Here is an 18,843-nt window from a genome sequence, read left to right as displayed (position 1 = left end):
TGCACAGCTTCAATGTTTTGGCCTGAGCTTCAGGATTATTAGTTCAATGACATTATCACTACACTAATATCTCTCTAATTTGTCTTTATGATTACTAAGGGAAAAGATGCTGACAAAGTATCACTTGTGGTTGAATGAGGTTATGGAAGGACTAAAGTTGAAGAAGAGGTTGTACTGGAAAGGATGGCTATACATAGACTTAATCAAATGGTTCACATCCCAGGTCAGCAAGGACAGTGGGGTTAGAGAAGTGGAAGGGCTTGTCATAATTTCCAAACATCCATGGATACAGGGAGCATCCACGAGGAACAAACAGAACATTTGAACATAAGAACTCCAGAAAATTTGTCAAACATGATTTCTATTTCACAAAACAACGTATGACTGTATTAAACTCTGCTTGATTATATTAAGCTTTTCTAAATGTCCTGCTACTTCTTCATTAATAATGGACACTAGCATTTTCCCAATAACAGATGTTAAACCACTCCTGAAGCCTAAGGCAGGAGGTTTAGAGGGGATTTGAGAATTTTGTTTTCCCTCACACAGGGGTGGCGGGAATCTGATGCACTGCCTGGGTACTTGGATGTGCACTTGAAATTTATAACATTCAAGGCTATGGGCCTAGTGCTAGAAAGTAAGACCGGTACAGATTTAGACCTTTTTTTTGTCAGTGCTGACTTGATGGTCCGAAGAGCCTCACATCTGTACCATAAGCTTCTGCTTTCTGTTCCCTTTCCTTCTTGAATAGGGGCATCACATTAGGCATTTTCCAATCCTCTGGAATGTCCCAGAATCCAGCCAGTCATGAAATGGATTGGGCTGTGCTTCCATTATCTCTGCAGCCAATTCCTTTAAAACACTTCATTCATAGACTATCAAGCCCCATTGATTTGTCTGCTTTCAGTCAAATACATTGTCCTTTCTGATAGAGGCTATAACAAGACTTTTCCTCCCACTGCTATCCTGCTTAGTTGATACATTTGGGATGTCTATAGTATGAAAACTGCCATTTCTCTGTTCCCCATTATCGGTTCCCCAGTTGCATACTCCAATGGCCCCAAACTCACTTTGGATATAATTTCTGTTTGTATATGCATGGAAGCTCTGCCTGTTTTCTATATTTCTTGCCAACTTACTTCAATAATCAATTTTCTCTCCTTTTATTGGCTTTTCAGATGACCATTGCAGATTTCTAATAAATTCCCAATTTTGTGACTAGTTTTCACCACTTTATATACCTTCGCTTTATTGATCACAGATGGCTCATCTTTTTATTTAATCCTTTATATACCTTCTTTTGGACTGCAATAAATTTAAGTGTTATGAAGTTTCTGCTGTCTGCCACTGCACATCAAATGTCTGCCAACTCCCCTCAGACTATTTCTCAGCAGCTTTAGACAACTGTTCTTTCATATTTCTGTCACGGTTTTTGTTTAAAATGAAGGCACTGATTTGAAACCTGAAATGGTCTCTCTCAAACTGAATGTGAAATTCTACCATTTTGTGACCCCAGACGATGCTGAACTGAGAGATCTCTGCAGTCTGGAGTGGCCTCAGCGTGGACTTTCATCCTTGAGATGATTCCAGAGTGGTCTCCTGGCCTCAAGAACCTCGAGGTGAAGGCCAGTACAGAACAAAGTCAAGTTCCAGCTAGAGGACGAGAGGCCAGGTGTTGGCATGAACTGGATTCGAAGAACTGTTATTCTGAACATATTTCTTTATTTTTCAAATTTATTCCTATGATCTGTAATTCTAGACTTTTATTTCTTTATTTTTCAATATTTTCCCCCAAACGTTTGCACTTCAGAATATGTACTTTGTACTTAAGATAGCATCGTAAATGGTAACTTGTAAACTTTTCACTGTATTCTATTCCATCCTCACTAACTTAGCTCTATGTATTACGAAATCTAAAAGAGCCTGTATCTCAGTAGGTTGTGCAATGTAGTGCTCCAAGAAGGAATCCCCTGATGTACTCTACAAATGCATCTTTCACATTACTCTTGCTCATCAGATTTCTCCAGTCAATATACAGATTAAAATAGCTCATGACAATTGTAGTGCCCTTCTAACATGCCTCCTGTATTGCCAGATTTGTTTTGTCCTACAGTGAGACAAATCTTTGGTGGCTCCCACCCGTGACTCCTTTCCTTGGCTGTTCCTTCTTTCCACCCAAACTGGTTCCACAACATGGTCAAATGCGTCTATATCAATATTCAACAAGACTTGGAGGTGCAGTGGTTGGACTGGTGTGGACAAACCTAAAAATCACACATCATCAGGTTATCATCCAACAGGTTTATTTGTGAGCACTAGCTCGGTGCTCCGAAAGCTAGTGCTTCCAAATAAATCTGTTGGTCTATAACCTGGTATTGTGTAATATTCAACAAGACACTGATACCTTCCTTTGTTAACAACACAATCCCAAGTATTTTTGCCTATTTTTCTAGAATAGAGTATCTAGTCTTGATCACCCTGTAACCACATCTCTGAAATCGCCATAAAGCCATTCATATAGTCCTATTTGTGCTGTCAACTCATCTATCTGGTCACAAATGCTCCATGCATTCAAATAAAGAGCCTTTTTAAGCTCTGTATTTTCACCATTATGCTCCATCCTTATGCTTATATTACCTTTCTATTTCCTTCATTTCCATTTTTTCCTATGATACTTTGATATCTTTTGCCTTTTAAATGTATATGGCATGAGTGAGGCTGCACCTGGAGTATTGCATACAGTCTTGGTCCCTTTACTTGAAGGGGGATGTAATTGCATTGGAGGCAGTTCAGGGGAGGTTCACTAGATTGATACCAAAGAATTGTTTAAGAAAGATGATAAGGAAAAGCCAGGGAGCTTGGGAGACCAGTCAGTCTGACACCAGTGGTAGGAAAGTTTTTGGAGGGAATCCTAAGGACCAGGATTTACATGTATTTGGAAAGGCGAGGACTTACGAGAGACAAATGAGGACTGCAGATGCTGGAGATTGGAGTCAAGAGTGTCGTGCTATTAGGGACAGTTAACATAGCTTTGTGCATGGGAAATCATATTTCACTAACTTGATTGGGTTTTTTTGAAGAAGAGGCAGCGTGATGATAAAGGCAGAGTGGTAGACATGATCTATGTGTGCTTCAGTAAGTTTCCTTGGTTAGCAAGCTTAGATCACATGGAACAGAGGAGAACTAGCCATTTGGATACAAAATTGATTTGAAGCTAGAAGACAGAGGGTGGTGGTGAGGGTTACGTTTGAGACTGGAAGCCTGTGACCAGTGGTGTGCCACAAGGATCAGTGCTGGGTCCACTGCTTTTTGTCAGTTACATAAATGATTTGGATATGAATATAGGAGGTATGGTTAGTATGTTTGCAGATGACACCAAAATTGGAGGTGTAGTAGACAGCAAAGTTTACATTGGAGTACAAAGGAATCTTGATCAGATGGGCCAATGGGCCGAGGAGTGGCAGACAGAGTTTAATTTTGATAAATGTGAGTTGCTGCATTTTGGAAAAGCAAATCAGGGCAGGACTTACCATTAAGTGTATAAGGACCTAGGGAGTATTGAGACCTTGGAGTGCAGGTTCATAGTTCGTTGAAAATGGAGTCTCAGATAGATAGGATAGTGAAGGTGCAGTTTAGTATGTTTGCCTTTATTGGTTAGTTGGGAGGTCATGTTACAGCTGTACAGGACATCAGTTATGCCACTATTGGAATAGTGTGTGTAATTCTGATCTCCCTGCTATAGGATTTTGTGAAACTTGAAAGAGTTCAGATAAGATTTACAAAAATGTTGCCAGGGTTGGAGAGTTGAGAGAGACTGAATAGGTTACAGCTATTTTCCCTGGAGCACGGAGGCTGAGGGGTGACCTTAAAGAGATTTATAAAATCATGAGGGGCATGGATAGGGTAAATAGACAATTTATTTTCCCCAGGGTGGGAGAGTCCAGAACTGGAGGGCATAGGTTTAAGTTGCGACAGGAAAGATTTAAAAGGGATCTCAGGGGCAACTTTTTCACACAGAAGGTGGTGAGAGTATGGAATAAGCTGCTAGAGAAAGTGATGGAGGCTGGTACAATTACAACATTTAAAAGGCATCTGGAGGAGTGTATGAGAGGAAGGGTTTAGAGGGATGTGGGCTAAATGCTGGCAAATGGGACTAGATTTTATAGGATATCTGGTCGGTATGGACAAGTTGGACTGAAGGGCGTTTCTGCGCTGTATATCTCAATGACTCTGAGGGATTTGTCACATGAAGACAGATTGAGCAGTTTAGGCTATATACTCTGAAGTTTAGATGAAATAGATGACATGCTAAAGGGTGTTCACAAATTAGATGGAGGAAGTGGTTTCCTCATGTGGGGTAATCCAGAATGATGGGTCATTGTTTTCGGATAAGGGGTAGCAGATTTAAATTGGAGATGAGGAGAAATTATTTTTCTCAAAGGGTAGTAAATCTGTCCTTTACCAGCTCAGCATATGATGGATGCCAAGACATTGAGTAAATTTGAGATAGACCGATTGTTAATTAGTAATGTATTTGAAGGCTTATTGAAAGTGAGCAGAAAAATGGAGTTGAGGCTCAGATGAGATCAGCCATGATCATATTAAATGGTGGAGCAGGCTCAAGGGGGCTGAATTGCCTATCCCTGCTTCTATTTCTTATGTTCTCATGTTTACTACCCTGTACTTCTTTCATTTCCTTTTGATTTGATAAGTAAGTCTTCAAGTGAACCTTTCCCCTCCACTCATTAAAGCCCCATCTAGAAGCCTAATTGTATGATTCTCCAGGACACTGATTCTAGCATCGTTCAAATGAAGCCTGTCCCTCCGAAACAGGCTCTCTCTTTCCATAATAACGAGCCCCATGCATTATAGTCATAGAGATGTACAGCATGGAAACAGACCCTTCGGTCCAACTCGTCCATGCCAACCAGATATCCCAACCCAATCTAGTCCAACCTCCCAGCACCTGGCCCATAACCCTCCAAACCCTTCCTGTTCACATAACCATCCAGTACTAGCCTCCACCACTTCCTCTGGCAGCTCATTCCATACACGTACCACCCTCTGCATGAAAAAGTTGCCCCTGAGATGTCTTTTATATCTTTCCCCTCTTGCCCCAAACCTATGTCCTATAGTTCTGGACTCCCCCACCTCGGGAAAAAGACTCTGTCGATTTATCCTATACATGCCCCTCATGATTCTGCAAACCTCCATAAGGTCACCCCTCGGCCTCCGACGCTCCAGGGAAAACAGCCCTAGTTTATTCAACCTCTCTCCATAGCTCAATCTTCCAACCCCGGCAACATCCCTGCAAATCTCCTTTAAACCCTCCCCAAATTTCACAATATCTTTCCAATAGGAAGGAGACCAGAATTGCACGCAATATTCCAAGTGGCCCAACCAATATCCTGTACAGCCACAACATGACCTCCCAACTCCTGTACTCCCTACTCTGACCAATAAAGGAAAGCATACCAAATGCCTTCTTCACCATCCTATCTACCTGCGACTCCACTTTCAAGGAGCTATGAACCTGCATTCCAAGCACTCCTTGTTCAGCAACACTCCTGAGGACCCTACAATTAATTGTATAAAGTCCTGCTAAGGTTTGCTTGGAAACCATTTCTCCCATACCAATCTTTGAGCCAGATTTTTACTTTTGATCTACTATCCAGAGATGCTTTTATTTGAAAGTTTTACCCCACCAGCAAATCACCTGTGTTCTTTGTTTCAAAACCTTTATCTGCAAATATCAAGTTACCTGGGTCTCTAATTAAACAAAACATAACAAAATTAAGGAAAGATAGGACGAAAGAGCAAAATTAAAATGGAATTCGAGGGGGCACATTTACTTTTGTAATCTACTTATCTTATTCCTAATTGCATTTAGCTCAAGGAGTAATCTGGAAATGATCATCTTTGTGGTTTTGCTTTACAATTTAGCCTCACCTGCTTGCAACCTCTCAGCAGATCCCTTTCCCAAGTCCTACTTAGGTAATTGGTACCTACCTAGATCATGATAACTGGATTGTTCCTCTCTAGCACAGATGAGATGCCCTTAACTTTGACACCAGGTAAGCAAACCTTGGGTCGACTCTAGCTTTGCTGCAGATATCAGCATCTATTCCTCTAATTATGCTATCTCCTATTACTACCACTACAACATTTCTTTTTCTCTCAACTTGAATGCACTCTGTACCAGTACTATCATCAGTTTGCTCATCCTCTCCTGTCTGCGCCCTCATTCATAACAAGAGCAAGAACCATGTACCAACTGGGCAATAACTGAGAACTGAGGCTGCAAACTTAAGTTCTGGATCTCAATAGCAGCATTGGCAGTCACACTCCCCTGACCATGGACAAAATTTCATGTGATGTAGTTAATAAAAGGGGCGTGATTGTCTCTGAACGAGTGTCCAGGTAAATCACAGAAATATTACAATACAGCAGGAGGCCCTTTTACCTGTAATGGCTCAGTAAATGAGCATCATTATCTAGTGCCAATCTCCTGTTTCTTCCTCATACATTTTGTACATTTATTTTGATCCAAATAATCATCCAAAGCCCTTTTGAATGCCTCCATTGAACTAGCCTCCACCATATTTCCATACAGTGCGTTTCATACTCTAGCTCTTCACTCTGACTTCAGCTCATCAATTCTGAGGCGAAGGTGCTCAAGCAGCCACCATGTTTTGCAGATGTGCTCTCCATGAAACACACAGCATCCACCAGCTCGGTCTATTGCATTTAATGAATCGATTTGTATGTTAAAAATTTTTAAAACAAATTTTCTAATTACTTTTCAGCTGTAACAATGTCCAAATTAGTTCAGACAAACCAGAATACATTTCTAAAAATCCTCACTAATCACCTGAATCTTTTGATGAAGTAACAGAGAAGAGTGATGGAGAGAAGGTAGTGGACGGTGTCAATGTGGATTTCAAGAATGCGCTTAACAAAATACCACATAAATGTTTGATGAATCAAATTAATAATTATAAGAGGAGTATCAACATCACATTAGATTATTAAAAACTGTTTTTCATCCCTGAGTCAGTAAGTTGTGGCAAATGTTTTTTTGAAATTGGAGAATAGTACATAGTGAACTCCCCAAGGATAGGAACACTGCTTCTTTGAGATTAATTACCTGTACAAATTTTTAAAATTTGATGATACCAAACCCCAGAGGTATGGCAAACAACTACTATCTTACCAATTGATTACCAACAAGATACAAACAGGAAACTGAGAAGTGATGTATTTTGGCAGAGGAGAAAGGGAGAGGCACTACACACTTAGTAACACCATTCTGAAGTGTGCAGGAATAAAAGTAGTCTGGACTTACATATGCAGAGAAATTTGAAGATAGGAGGACATATTCAGAATATTCAGAATGTGGCCAGCAGAGCACATAGGAGTTCACTCGACCCAAAAGGTTACCTCTGTTCTTTCCACAGATGTTGTCAAACCTACTGAGCTTTTCCAGAAATTTCGGATTTTGAAAGCAAATAGGGTGTTGGATTTCATAAATAGAGGTATTGAGTACAAAAAAAGGAAGCTATGTTGTAGTTATATAACAAAGAACAGTACTGCATAGGAACAGGCCCTTTGATCCAAAACTGAGCCAACAAATGATGCTTTTCTAAACCAAAAACTTTGCGCCTCACATGGTTTGCGTCCCTCTACTCCCTACCTATTCATGTATCTGTCAAGATGCTTCATAAACATTGCCATTGTACCCATCTTCACCACCTCTTCTAGCAGCATATTCCATGTAAAAAATGTGCCTCTCACATCTCCTTTAAACACACCCATTTTTAACTTAAACATATGTGTTCCCTAGTAATTGATATTTCTGCCCCGGGAAAAAGACTTCACCTGTCTATGTCTCTCATAATTTTGTAAACTTATCAGGGCTCCTGCATCCTTCAACATTCAAAATAAATGACATTTGTCCAATCTCTTCTTGTAGGCAACATCCTGGTTAACAGTTTCTGTACTCATTCCAAAGCCACCACATTCTTCTGGTGGTGTGGCAACCAGGACTGCGCACACTATTCCAAATGTGATCTAACTATAGACCTGATTCTCCTGTTCCTTGGATGCTGCCTGACCTGCTGCGCTTTTCCAGCAACACATTTTCAGCTATAGATCTATACAGCTGCAACATATATTGTCTATTTTCATACTGAATGCCCTGACTAATGATGGCAAACATTCCAAATGCCTTCTTGACCATCTTATCCACTTGTGTTCACACTTTCAGGGAATTGTGGACCTCTAAGTCCACGTTCCTCTGTGTGATGATGCTACAAAGAGTTCTGCCATCGACCGGACAATTCCTTCCTACATTAGATATCCCAGAATGCATCACCTCTCAATTGTCTGGATTAAACTCCATCTGCCACTTCTCTGCCCAAACCTTTCTATCTCCTGCTATATCCTCGAGCAAACTTCCTCACAATCTGCAACTCCCCAATCTCTGTGTCGCCTGCAAGCTTACTAATCAGGCCACCTGCATTCTCCTGCAAATCATTTATTTATAATTACAAAAAAAAGATCACCATACTGACCCCTGAAAAACACCACTGCTTACAGAGCTCCAGTAAGAAAAACACTCTTCCAGCACTAGTGTCTGTCTTCTATGACTATAAGCCTGCTCTGTATCCATCTCACCATAGAGCCCATTTGAGTTCACCTTTTGTATCAGCCGGCCATGAGGAACCTTGTCAAAAGCCTTGCAAAAGTCTACATAGACATCAGAAATGACCCTACCTTCAACAAACATCTTTGCCACTCCCTCAAATGATCAAGTTTGTGAGGTACGGTCTTTCTTGCAGAAAGCCATGCTGCCTATTGCTAATAAGGTAGACAAGCAGAAAGAATAAAACAAGCCAGGCAGCATCAGGAGGTGGAGAAATCAATGTTTTGGGTGTAACTCTTCTTCAGGGCTGGTGTAAAGGGTGCTGTAGATAAAGGGGAGATAGGGTGGTTGATGTCTGCACCTCCTGATGCTGCCTGGTTTGTTGCAGGCGGAGGGGGATTGGTTTCACATTTAAAAAAGGACCCGATGAACCACCTTTTCACACAGGTGGTATGTACATGGGACAAGCTGCCAGATGAAGTGGTAGACACTGTACAGTTACATAGATAGGAAAGGTTTAGATGGATGTGGGCCAAATACAAGCAAATAGAACTAGTTCAGTTTAGGAAAGCTGGTTGGCATGAACCATTTTGGGCCGAAGGGCCTGTTTCCGTGCTGTATACCCCTATGACTCTATAAGCTAAGGGTACAAGATTATGGGTAAGAGATCAGTGGAGTAGTGTAAGGATAAATGTTGTTTTCCCCTCCATAAGTGATGATAACTTGAACATGGTACCTACTCGACTAGTTTAAGACAATGAATGACTTGAAAAGAAAATTCAAAGGCTACTGAAAGAAGTAAATGTTCAGAACTACAGGAATAGATCAGGGGAATGGAGCAGACTAGATTTGATCTACAGAGCTGATATGAAGAAGAGTTGTCATCTGGCCTCCTTCTGTTCAATAAAATTGTTGCAAAAATATCGGAATACATGATGGTATTCAAAATCTATTTTGACACAAAGCAACTATTCTTGAACTATCTTAAAGATAAACAAAGACACCAACCTATCATTTGCATAAGGCAAATTAACATTTTTGATTGGCTGGCAAGTGATACATGATCAAACACGCATGCAAACATCCAATCACAGTCGGAAATCTTGCTGCCATCTCTCATCAGCTAACCTGATCAGGATTGGCAATGATCCCTGTGCCAGTTGTTAGCACTAGTCATGGCTACAGATAACAACCCTGCTTGCTGCCACAGTGTAATATCCCATCATCTCTTACATCGATACTGTCAACTTACAAAATACACAGAGTACTGCAATTAGTTGTTCACAAGATTGTTAAGGGAAAAGGGGGAATAGGTAAAAATGTCCAAGAAAAGTGGAGGCGAACATAAATTTGGCAACATGGAAACTTTAAAAAACACTTCATCTGAACTGCCTGTGCATTGACACTGGAGACCAATGTTAACACAGCTTTAATCATTACTACATCAAGAAAAACATCAGTCTTCTTCAATATGCTCTGATTAATAATTGTTTAGTTCAATTTTGTTTTCAGAAACAATAAACTTCCAAGCAAAAACCTGAAAAATTCAGCATGTCAAATGTTCTCTGATAACATTTGAATCATAAGACTGACCAAATGAAACTCAGTGCTGATTTTATAGGCCAAAAGCAAGTTTTCAAAATGCTGGTAGAAACGTTTGAAAGATCTTACCTGTTGTTTAGATTGGTAGACAATGGAACACTCACATTAGGTGGTACAGCTGCATGCGTTAGCGGACTTGCATTTTGCGCTATTGAGATGGGAGTCTGTATAACTCCATTTAAAGTACCCACAAATCCATTTATTGCTAGTTGATTTCCTGGTAAAGTTCCCATTAACCCACCTACTGAAGACATTGTGGGGATGGAGGAGGCCATAGTCTGCATACCGCTAGCTAGTGCTCCTGACATACAATTAACCTGATGAATTCCTGATCCTTGCAGAGCTGGACTCTGTCCAGTTGTCGGTGGACTAGCGAGAGAAGAACTGCTAGTACTCTGTCCACTGCAAGCCCGTTCCTAAAATTATAAGATTCAAATTTACTATGCAACTTCTTTATAACGAAACATAAGACAACAAGTGATTAAGAACTACATTTATATAGTACAATAGTTAACTACTAAACAAAGTTACTCACAAAGCAAAGACATTGAAAATGAGTAAACATGACAAAATAAAAGGGAATAAGGGGTAACGGCACAGAACCACGTTGGGACCAATTTTCTGGTGAATCAAATAACTAGGGCTGTAGAAAGGGCTTTAAACCAATGGTGGGGGAAGGTGCGCGCAAGCTTGCAAGCTAAAATGGCAGAATTACACGGCAGTTATTTTGATAATGATAACCAGAGTGGGACAGAAAGAGACAGTACACAAACAGTAAATAGGGTGAAGGGGGGAATAATTATAGAAGGGCAAAATTAATGGCTAATCACTTTGAATCCCTACAACTTGTGAACAGGTCATTCAGCTCAGCAAGTCCATACTGACCCTTCAAAGGATCCCTATCCTTGTAACCTTGCATTTCCTATGGCTAATGCACCTAACCTACACATATCTGAACACTATGGGCATTTTAGCACAGCCAATCCACCTAACTTGCACATCTTTCGACTGTGGGAGGAAACTGGAGCACCCAGTGGCGATCCACTCAGACAAGGGGAGAACATGCAAACTCCACACACAGTTGCCCAAGGTTGGAATTGAACCCGGTTCCCTGACACCGTGAAGCAGCAGTGCTAACCACTGAACCACGGTGCTTGCCCTTGAATGAGAATAGTGTTCAGAACAAAATAAATGAATTAATAGCACAAATGCAAGTTAACAGATACGATCTGTATAGCCAGTATTAAGACAGTGACAAGTAGATCAAAGCTGGGAACTAAATGTTCAAGAAGATGCAAATTTTTGGAAGAATAGGAAAGGGTGGGGAGGTAGCATTAATAGTACAGGATGAAATAATTGTGATAGCAAGAAATGATCTTGGATTGGAAGGCGTAGAATCCACATGGCTGTGGGCAAGAAATAAAAAAGGGAGGAAGACACTGGTAGTTGTTGTCTGTAGGGTCCCTAACAGTAGCTATATGATGGAACAGAAAATAAATCAGGAAATATTGAAGGCATGTAACAAAAGCAGTATATTATGCATAGGTGACTTTAATTTTCATGTAGATTGGGATAGTCAGATTGACAGAAACAGACAAAAAGACGACAAGTTACTAGACAAGTTGATGAGGGTCGAGCAGTGGATGTGGTGTATATGGCGTACATGGCGTATATGTGGTGTATATGGACTTAAGCAAGGCATTTGATAAGATTCCCCATGGTAGGCTCATTCAGAAGGTCAGGAGGAATGGGATACAGAATTGGCTGGTCGACAGAAGACAGCGAGTGGTAGTGGAAGGAAAGTATTCTGCCTGGAAGTCAGTGGTGAGTGGTGTTCCTCAGGGCTCTGTTCTTGGACCTCTAACTCTTTGTAATTTTTATTAATGACTTGGATGAGGAGATGGGTTAGCAAGTTTGCAGACAAGACAAAAGTTGGAGGTGTCGTCGGCAGTTTAGAAGTCTGTTGTAGGCTGCAGTGTGACATTGACAGGATGCAGAGATGGGCTGAGAGGTGGCAGATGGAGTTCAACCTGGATAAATGCAAAGTGATGCATTTTGGAAGGTCGAACTTGAAAGTTGAGTACAGGATTAAAGACAGGATCTGGCAGTGTGGAGGAACAGTGGGATCTTGGTGAGTAGGTACATAGATCCCTTAAAATTGCCACCCAAGTGGACAGGGTTGTTTAGAAAGATTATGGTGTTTTGGCTTTCATTATGGTGTGGGGATTGAGTTTAAGAGCAGTGAGATCTTGTTGCAGCTCTATAAAACTTTGGTTAGACCACACTTGGAATACTGTGTCCAGTTCTGGTTGCCCTATTATAGGAAAGATGTGGATGCTTTGGAGAGGGTTCAGAGGAGGTTCACCAGGATGCTGCCTGGAATGGAGGGCTTATCTTACGAAAAGAGGTTGACTGAGCTCGGACTTTTTTCATTGGAAAAAAGGAAGAGAGGGGACCTAATTGAGGTGTACAAGATAATGAGAGGCATAGATGGAGTTGATAGCCAGAGACTTTTTCCCAGGGCAGAAATTGTTAACACGAGGGGTCATAGTTTTAAGCTGTTTGGTGGAAAGTATAGAGAGATGTCAGAGGCGGGAGCTTTACGCAGAGTTGAGAGAGCATGGAATGAGTTGCCAGCAGCAGTTGTGGAAGCGAGGTCATTGGGGATATTTAAGAGACTGCTGGACATGCATATGGTCACAGAAATTTGAGGGTTCGTACATTAGGTTTACCTTATATGAGGATCAATGGTCGGCACAACATTGTGGGCTGAAAGGCCTGTTCTGTGCTGTACTGTTCTATGTTCTATAAGAATTCATAGTATGTATTTAGGGCAGTTTCCTAGAACACTATATGGTGGATCCAACCAGAGATCAGGCTAGTTGGATCTATCAATGTGTAATGAGGAAACAGTGACCATAACATAGCAGAATTTATCATTAAGTTTTAGTGGGGTCGGGGGCGGGGGGGGGGGAGTTTGGATTTTGGGTCAGAAACAACTGCGTTAAATTTAAATAAAGTTAATTACAAAAAAATGATGGCAGAGCTGCTTAGAGTACTCTGGGACAAGGACAGTTAAGAAACAAGGGGTAAACGCTTAAGACAACAGCTCATGGCTCACAACAAAGATACATCTTACTGAGGAACAGAGATTCTAAGAAGTGGATAAACCCACTATGGTTAAACAGGAAAGTGAAAGATCATATTAAATTAAAACATACACTGTGGCAAAAATTAGTAGTAAGCCAAAGGATTGAGAAACTTTTAAAAAACAACAAGATTATCAAAAAAAAGGGAGAAAATAAACAGTGTAAACTTGTCAATAATATCAAGATGGACAGCAAGAACGTCTTGAGACATACAAAGGGAGAGAGAAACTAAAGTAAATATAGCCTCTTAGACTACAAGACTGGGGAAATAAAAATGGGGAACCAGGAAATCGCAGTAGAGTTAAATAAATACTTTGAATCAGCCTTCAAAGAAGACAACACTGGATAGTTTTCCAAAATTATTTAATAATCAAGGAGCAAAAGGTGATGAAATAAATACAATAACTATCACCAGAGAAAAAGTGCTACTGAAACAATTGGTGGTAAAGATCAACATGTTTTCTGGACTTGATGTGATGCATCATACGTTAGTGAAGGATGTAGCTAGAGAAATACTAGATACACTTGTGGTAATCTTCCAAGAATCCTTAGATTCTGGAAAAGTTTCAGGACTGGAAAGTTATCAATATAACAGTTTTATCTAAAAAGACATGGAGATAAAGAACAGGTAACTATAGGTCAATTAGTTTAATCTCTGTATTTAGGAAAATGCTAGGTTCTTTTGAAAAGAATCTAATAACAGATCATTTAGAAATAGATAATATGATCTTGCAATGTCAGCATGGCTTCTTCAAGGGGAAGTAGACAGACAGGAGGCTGGAAGAACACAGCAGGCCAGACAGCATCAAGAGGTAGAGAAATCGACGTTTCGGGTGAAACTCTTCTTCAGAACTGGGCATGGGTGTAGGGGAAGCTGCAGATAAAGGGGGTGGATAAAGGGGGTGGGTTGGGACAGGTTGGTGAAATGGGGATAGGTGAAGACAGGTAGAGAGTACGACCCGGTTGGTAGCAGAGAGCAGTGGCATTGAGGGGGAGGGGCTGGAAAGGGAGTTAGGGGATGGGGAGGGAGGTTATTTGAAATTGGAGCACTCAATTGAGTCCTCCGGGCTGTAGGGTGCTCAGACGGAAGATAAGGCGTAGTTCCTTCAATAGGCGCTGTGGCTCATTGTGGCAATCGAGGAGGCCAAGGATAGTCATGTTAGAAAGGGAGTGGTTGGGGGAATATAAATGGGTGCGGACTGGGAGGTCAGGTCGGCCCCCGCCGACCAGGTTGCAATGCTCGGAGAGCTGTTCCCTAAGCTTAAGTTCGGTCTCCCCGATGTAGAGAAGATTACATCAGGAGCATCTGATGCAATAAGCTGGGTTGGAAGAGAGGCAGGAGAACTTGTGTCTCATCTGGAAGGATGTTTGGGGCCCTGGATGGTAGTTGTGGGGGGGGGGGGGGGGGGGGTGTACTGGCAGGTTTTGCATTTTTTCTGGTTGCAGGGATGACATGAACCAAGGACTGTCAAGAGGGAACGATCCTTGCAAAAGGCTGAGAGGGGTGGGGAGGGGAAGATGTTTTTGGTGGTGGGGTCTATTTGGAGTTGTCAGAAGTGTTTGAGGATGATGCGTTCGATGCAAAGACTTGTGGGGTGGTAGGTGAAATCAAGGGGGACTCTGTCCTTATTGCGTTGAGGGGGGTTTTAGAGCAATGGTTTTAGGGGAATGGAGGTGATGCGGTGGAGGGCTGTCTAGATGACTGAGGGAGGAAAAGTGCATTCCTCAAAACAGGTGGGTATCTGGGATGCTCATTAGTGGTATGTCTCCTCATCTGAGCAGATGCAGTGGAGATGGAGGAATTGGGAGAATGGGATGGAAATTTTGCAGGATACTGGATGGGAGGAGGTGTAGTCCAGATAGTTATGGGATTCTGTGGGTTTGTAGTAGAAGTCCATCTGTAGAAAGTAGTTGGAGATGGAAATGGTGAGGTCACAAAATGGGAGGGCAGTGTCTGAGATGGACCAAGTGAATTTGAGGGCAGGGTGGAAGTTGTGGGTGAAGTCGATGAACGGCTCCAGTTCAACCTGGGTTCAGGACGCTGCACCGATGCAGTCATCAATTAACAGTGGAAGAGTTGGGGTACAGTGCCTATGCAGGTGCTGAAGAGAGACTGTTCGATATGGCCGATAAAGATGCAGGTCTAGCTGAGGCCTATCCAGGTACCCATGGCCACACCTTTGATTTGGAGGAAATGCGAGGAGTTGAAGGAAAAGTTATTGAGGGCCCAACCACCCAGCAGATCCACCATCTTGGCAAGTTCCTGCCCCACCGAACTCATTCTCGTCCTACCTCAACTCCATCCTCTTCCCCCATAGTTCAGGCACTTTCCACTTACATCTGCGACACCAACCACGCCCTCCATATCTTCAACAACTTCCAGTTCCCCAGCCTGCAGTGCTTTCTCTTCACTCTTGACATGCAGTCCTTATACACATCCATGTCCCACAATGACGGTGTCCTGGCCCTCCGCTTCTTCCTCTCCAATAGACCCATCCAGTACCCCTCCACCAATACCCTCTTCCGCCTCCCTGAACTGGTCCTCACCCTCAATAACTTTTTCTTCAACTCCTCCAATTTCCTCCAAATCAAGGGGGTGGCCACGTGTACCCAGATGGACCCCAGTTACATCTGCCTTTGTCAGCCATATCTAACAGCCCCTCTTCAGCACCTACTCAGGCACTGTACCCCAACTCTTCTGGTGTTACATCGACGACGGCATTGGTACTGCATCCTGCACCCAGGCTGAACTAGAACAAGTCATCGACTTCACCCATAACTTCCACCGCGCCCTCAAATTCACTTGGTCCATCTCAGACACCTCCCTCCCCTTTCTCAACCTCACCATTTCCAACTCTGACAGCAGTCTGCAGACAGACATCAACTACAAATCCACAGACTCCCATAACTACCTATTGGAGGAACACACCTTATCTTCCACCTGGGCACCCTACAGCCTTGAGGACTCAACATTGAATTCTCCTCCTCCCACCCAGTATCCTGCAAATACTCCATCCCATTCTCCCAAATCCTCCACCTCTGCCCAGACGAGGAGACATTCAACTCGTGAGCATCCTAGATGTCCACCTAGTTTGAGCAACGCACTTTTCCTCCCTCCCTCATCCAGACAGCTTTTTGCCGCACCACTTCCCCTTCCACTGCTCTAAATCCCTCCTCCCCCAATGTAATAAGGCGATAGTCCCCCTTGTCCTTACCTACCATCCCACTAGTCTCTGCATCCAATGCATCATCCTCAAACACTTCTGCCAACTCCAAACAGACCCCACCACCAAGAACATCTTCCCTTCCCCACCTGTCTCAGTCTTCTGCAGTAACCATTGCCTCTGACAGTCCTTCGTTCAGTGGCTGGGGGTGATGTGAACACCCAGGTATCTTTCACTGCAACCAGAAAAATGCAAAACCTGCTAGTACACCATCCCCTCACCTCCATCTAGGGCCCCAAACAGTCCTTCCAAGTGAGACAGAGGTTCAACAGCCTCTGCTCCAACCTCGTTTATTGCATTAGGTGCTCCCGATGTGGTCTTCTCTATATAGGGGAAACCGAATATAAACTTAGGGAATGACTCACCGAGCACCACAGCTGAGTCCGCAGGGGCCGACTAGACTGCCCAGTCAGCACCCATTTCAATTTCCCCAACCACTCCCTTCCTGACATGACCATCCTTGGCCTCCTCCATTGCCAAAATAAACCACAGCGCCTATTGGAGGAACAACACCTTATCTTCCACCTGGGCACCCTACAGACTTGAGGACTCAACATCGAATTCTCAATTTCAAATAACCTCCCTCCCCATACCCTGACCCCCTTCGCAGCCCCTACCTCTCACAGTCACTGCTCCCTGCCACCAACTGGATTCATTCCTCCCATTGACCAACCAGGTTGTACTCTCTACCTGTCTTCACTTATCTCCACTTCATCATCCTGCCCCAACCCACCCCCTTTATCTGCAGCTCCCCCCACACCCACCCCCAGTCCTGAAGGGCTACACACAAAACGTCGACTTCTCCACCTCCTGATGCTGCCTGGCTTGCTGTGTTCTTCCAGCCCCCTGCCTGTCTACTTTGGATTCTAGCATCTGCAGTTTTTTTGTCTCTGTCTAAACTTCTTCAAGGGGAAGTCATAACTGACAAATTTATTAGAATATCTTGAGCAGATGACAAGCATGATAGATAAAAGGAAGCAATGGATGTAATATATTTGTTATTTCAGAACGTTTTGAGAAGGTACCACACATTAGGCTACATAATAATAGCCCGTCGTGCTGTAGATAATATATTTGCACGGATAGAGGGGTGGCTAGTTAGACAGACAGTTGGGCTGAGGGAGGCATTTTCAGAATGACAATCTTTAACTCGTAGAAATCCATGCTTGGTCCATAACTATTAAACACAATATATATTAGTGACTGGATGAATGAATGCACTATAGCCAGGTGGATGAGACAAATGTAAGTGGCAAGGGAAATTGCGAAGATGAGACTAAGAGTCTGAAGATGTATACTGACAGGTTAAATGAGTGGGCAGAAACTTGACAGTTGGAATATAAGTTAATGTGAGGTTATGCATTACGGGAGGAAGAATAGAGGAGCTGATTATTATTTAAATTTTAAAAAACTGCAGAAAGCTGCAGCAGAGGGGGTTTTGGAAATCCTCAAATGAATCACAAAAAGTTAGCAGCCAAGTTCAGCAAGTAATAGGGAAGGCAAGTTGAATGGTGGCCTTTAATTGATACATTTTGCTAAAACTACACAGAGTACTAGTCAGACCACAGCTAGAATACTGTGAATGTTTTTTTGTTCTGTTACCCAAGAAAAGATACACTGGCATTGGCTGTATACCAGGCACGGAGCAACTGTCATACAAGGGGAGGTTAAGTAGATTGGGCCGGTCCTCATTGGAATGAGAGGTGATCTTACTGAAACCACAAATCAAAGCAATAAAACAGCACAGAAGGAGGCTATTCAGCCCATGTTATCCATGCCGACCCATCTTCTTATACATGGCACAGAGCCCTGCAGCTTGTAGCACTTAAGAGGCAGATCCAGGTACTTTTTTTTTTAAAAAAGAGTTTAAGGTCTCTGCCTCAACCACCAACTCAGGCAGTGACTTCCAGACATTCATCACTATCTGCGTAAAAACATTTTTCCTTGCATACCCGCTAATCCTTCTGTCACTTAACTTGAATCTATGACCCTAGCTTTTGAACTCTCTGCCAAGTGAAATAGGTTCCTCCTGTCTACTCTATCTCTAACCTTCACAATTTTGTATGCCTCAATCATGTCACCCTTCAGCTTCTCTGTTCCAAGAAAATCAATGCCAACCTCATTCTAGTAAATCTTCTCTGCATTCTCCTCTGAGTAATTACTTCCGTTCTGTATGTGGTGACCACAACTCCACACAGTACTCCATGTTGTGGACTCAACAGTG

At 42.5% G+C, this 18,843-nt stretch overlaps 1 protein-coding gene across 9 annotated transcripts in view; it reads right to left on the bottom strand.

Annotated features, from left to right (window-relative positions):
• Positions 1 to 18,843, bottom strand: part of mllt10 (MLLT10 histone lysine methyltransferase DOT1L cofactor) — a 294,669-nt gene that overhangs the window by 9,131 nt on the left and 266,695 nt on the right. For all 9 annotated transcript variants that reach the window (XM_087987376.1, XM_087987375.1, XM_087987379.1 and 6 more), the window contains one exon: positions 10,316 to 10,662. In XM_087987376.1, coding sequence (XP_087843502.1) covers positions 10,316 to 10,662 — 347 coding nt within the window. The remainder of the gene's footprint in view (positions 1 to 10,315; positions 10,663 to 18,843) is intronic.

Source organism: Chiloscyllium plagiosum, unplaced genomic scaffold, assembly GCF_037043375.1.
Source record: "Chiloscyllium plagiosum isolate Xiang-an unplaced genomic scaffold, Cpla_swu_hap1 HiC_scaffold_5, whole genome shotgun sequence".
In the NCBI taxonomy this organism is placed as follows: Eukaryota; Metazoa; Chordata; class Chondrichthyes; order Orectolobiformes; family Hemiscylliidae; genus Chiloscyllium; species Chiloscyllium plagiosum.
This window is presented reverse-complemented; position numbering and strand designations above follow the sequence as displayed.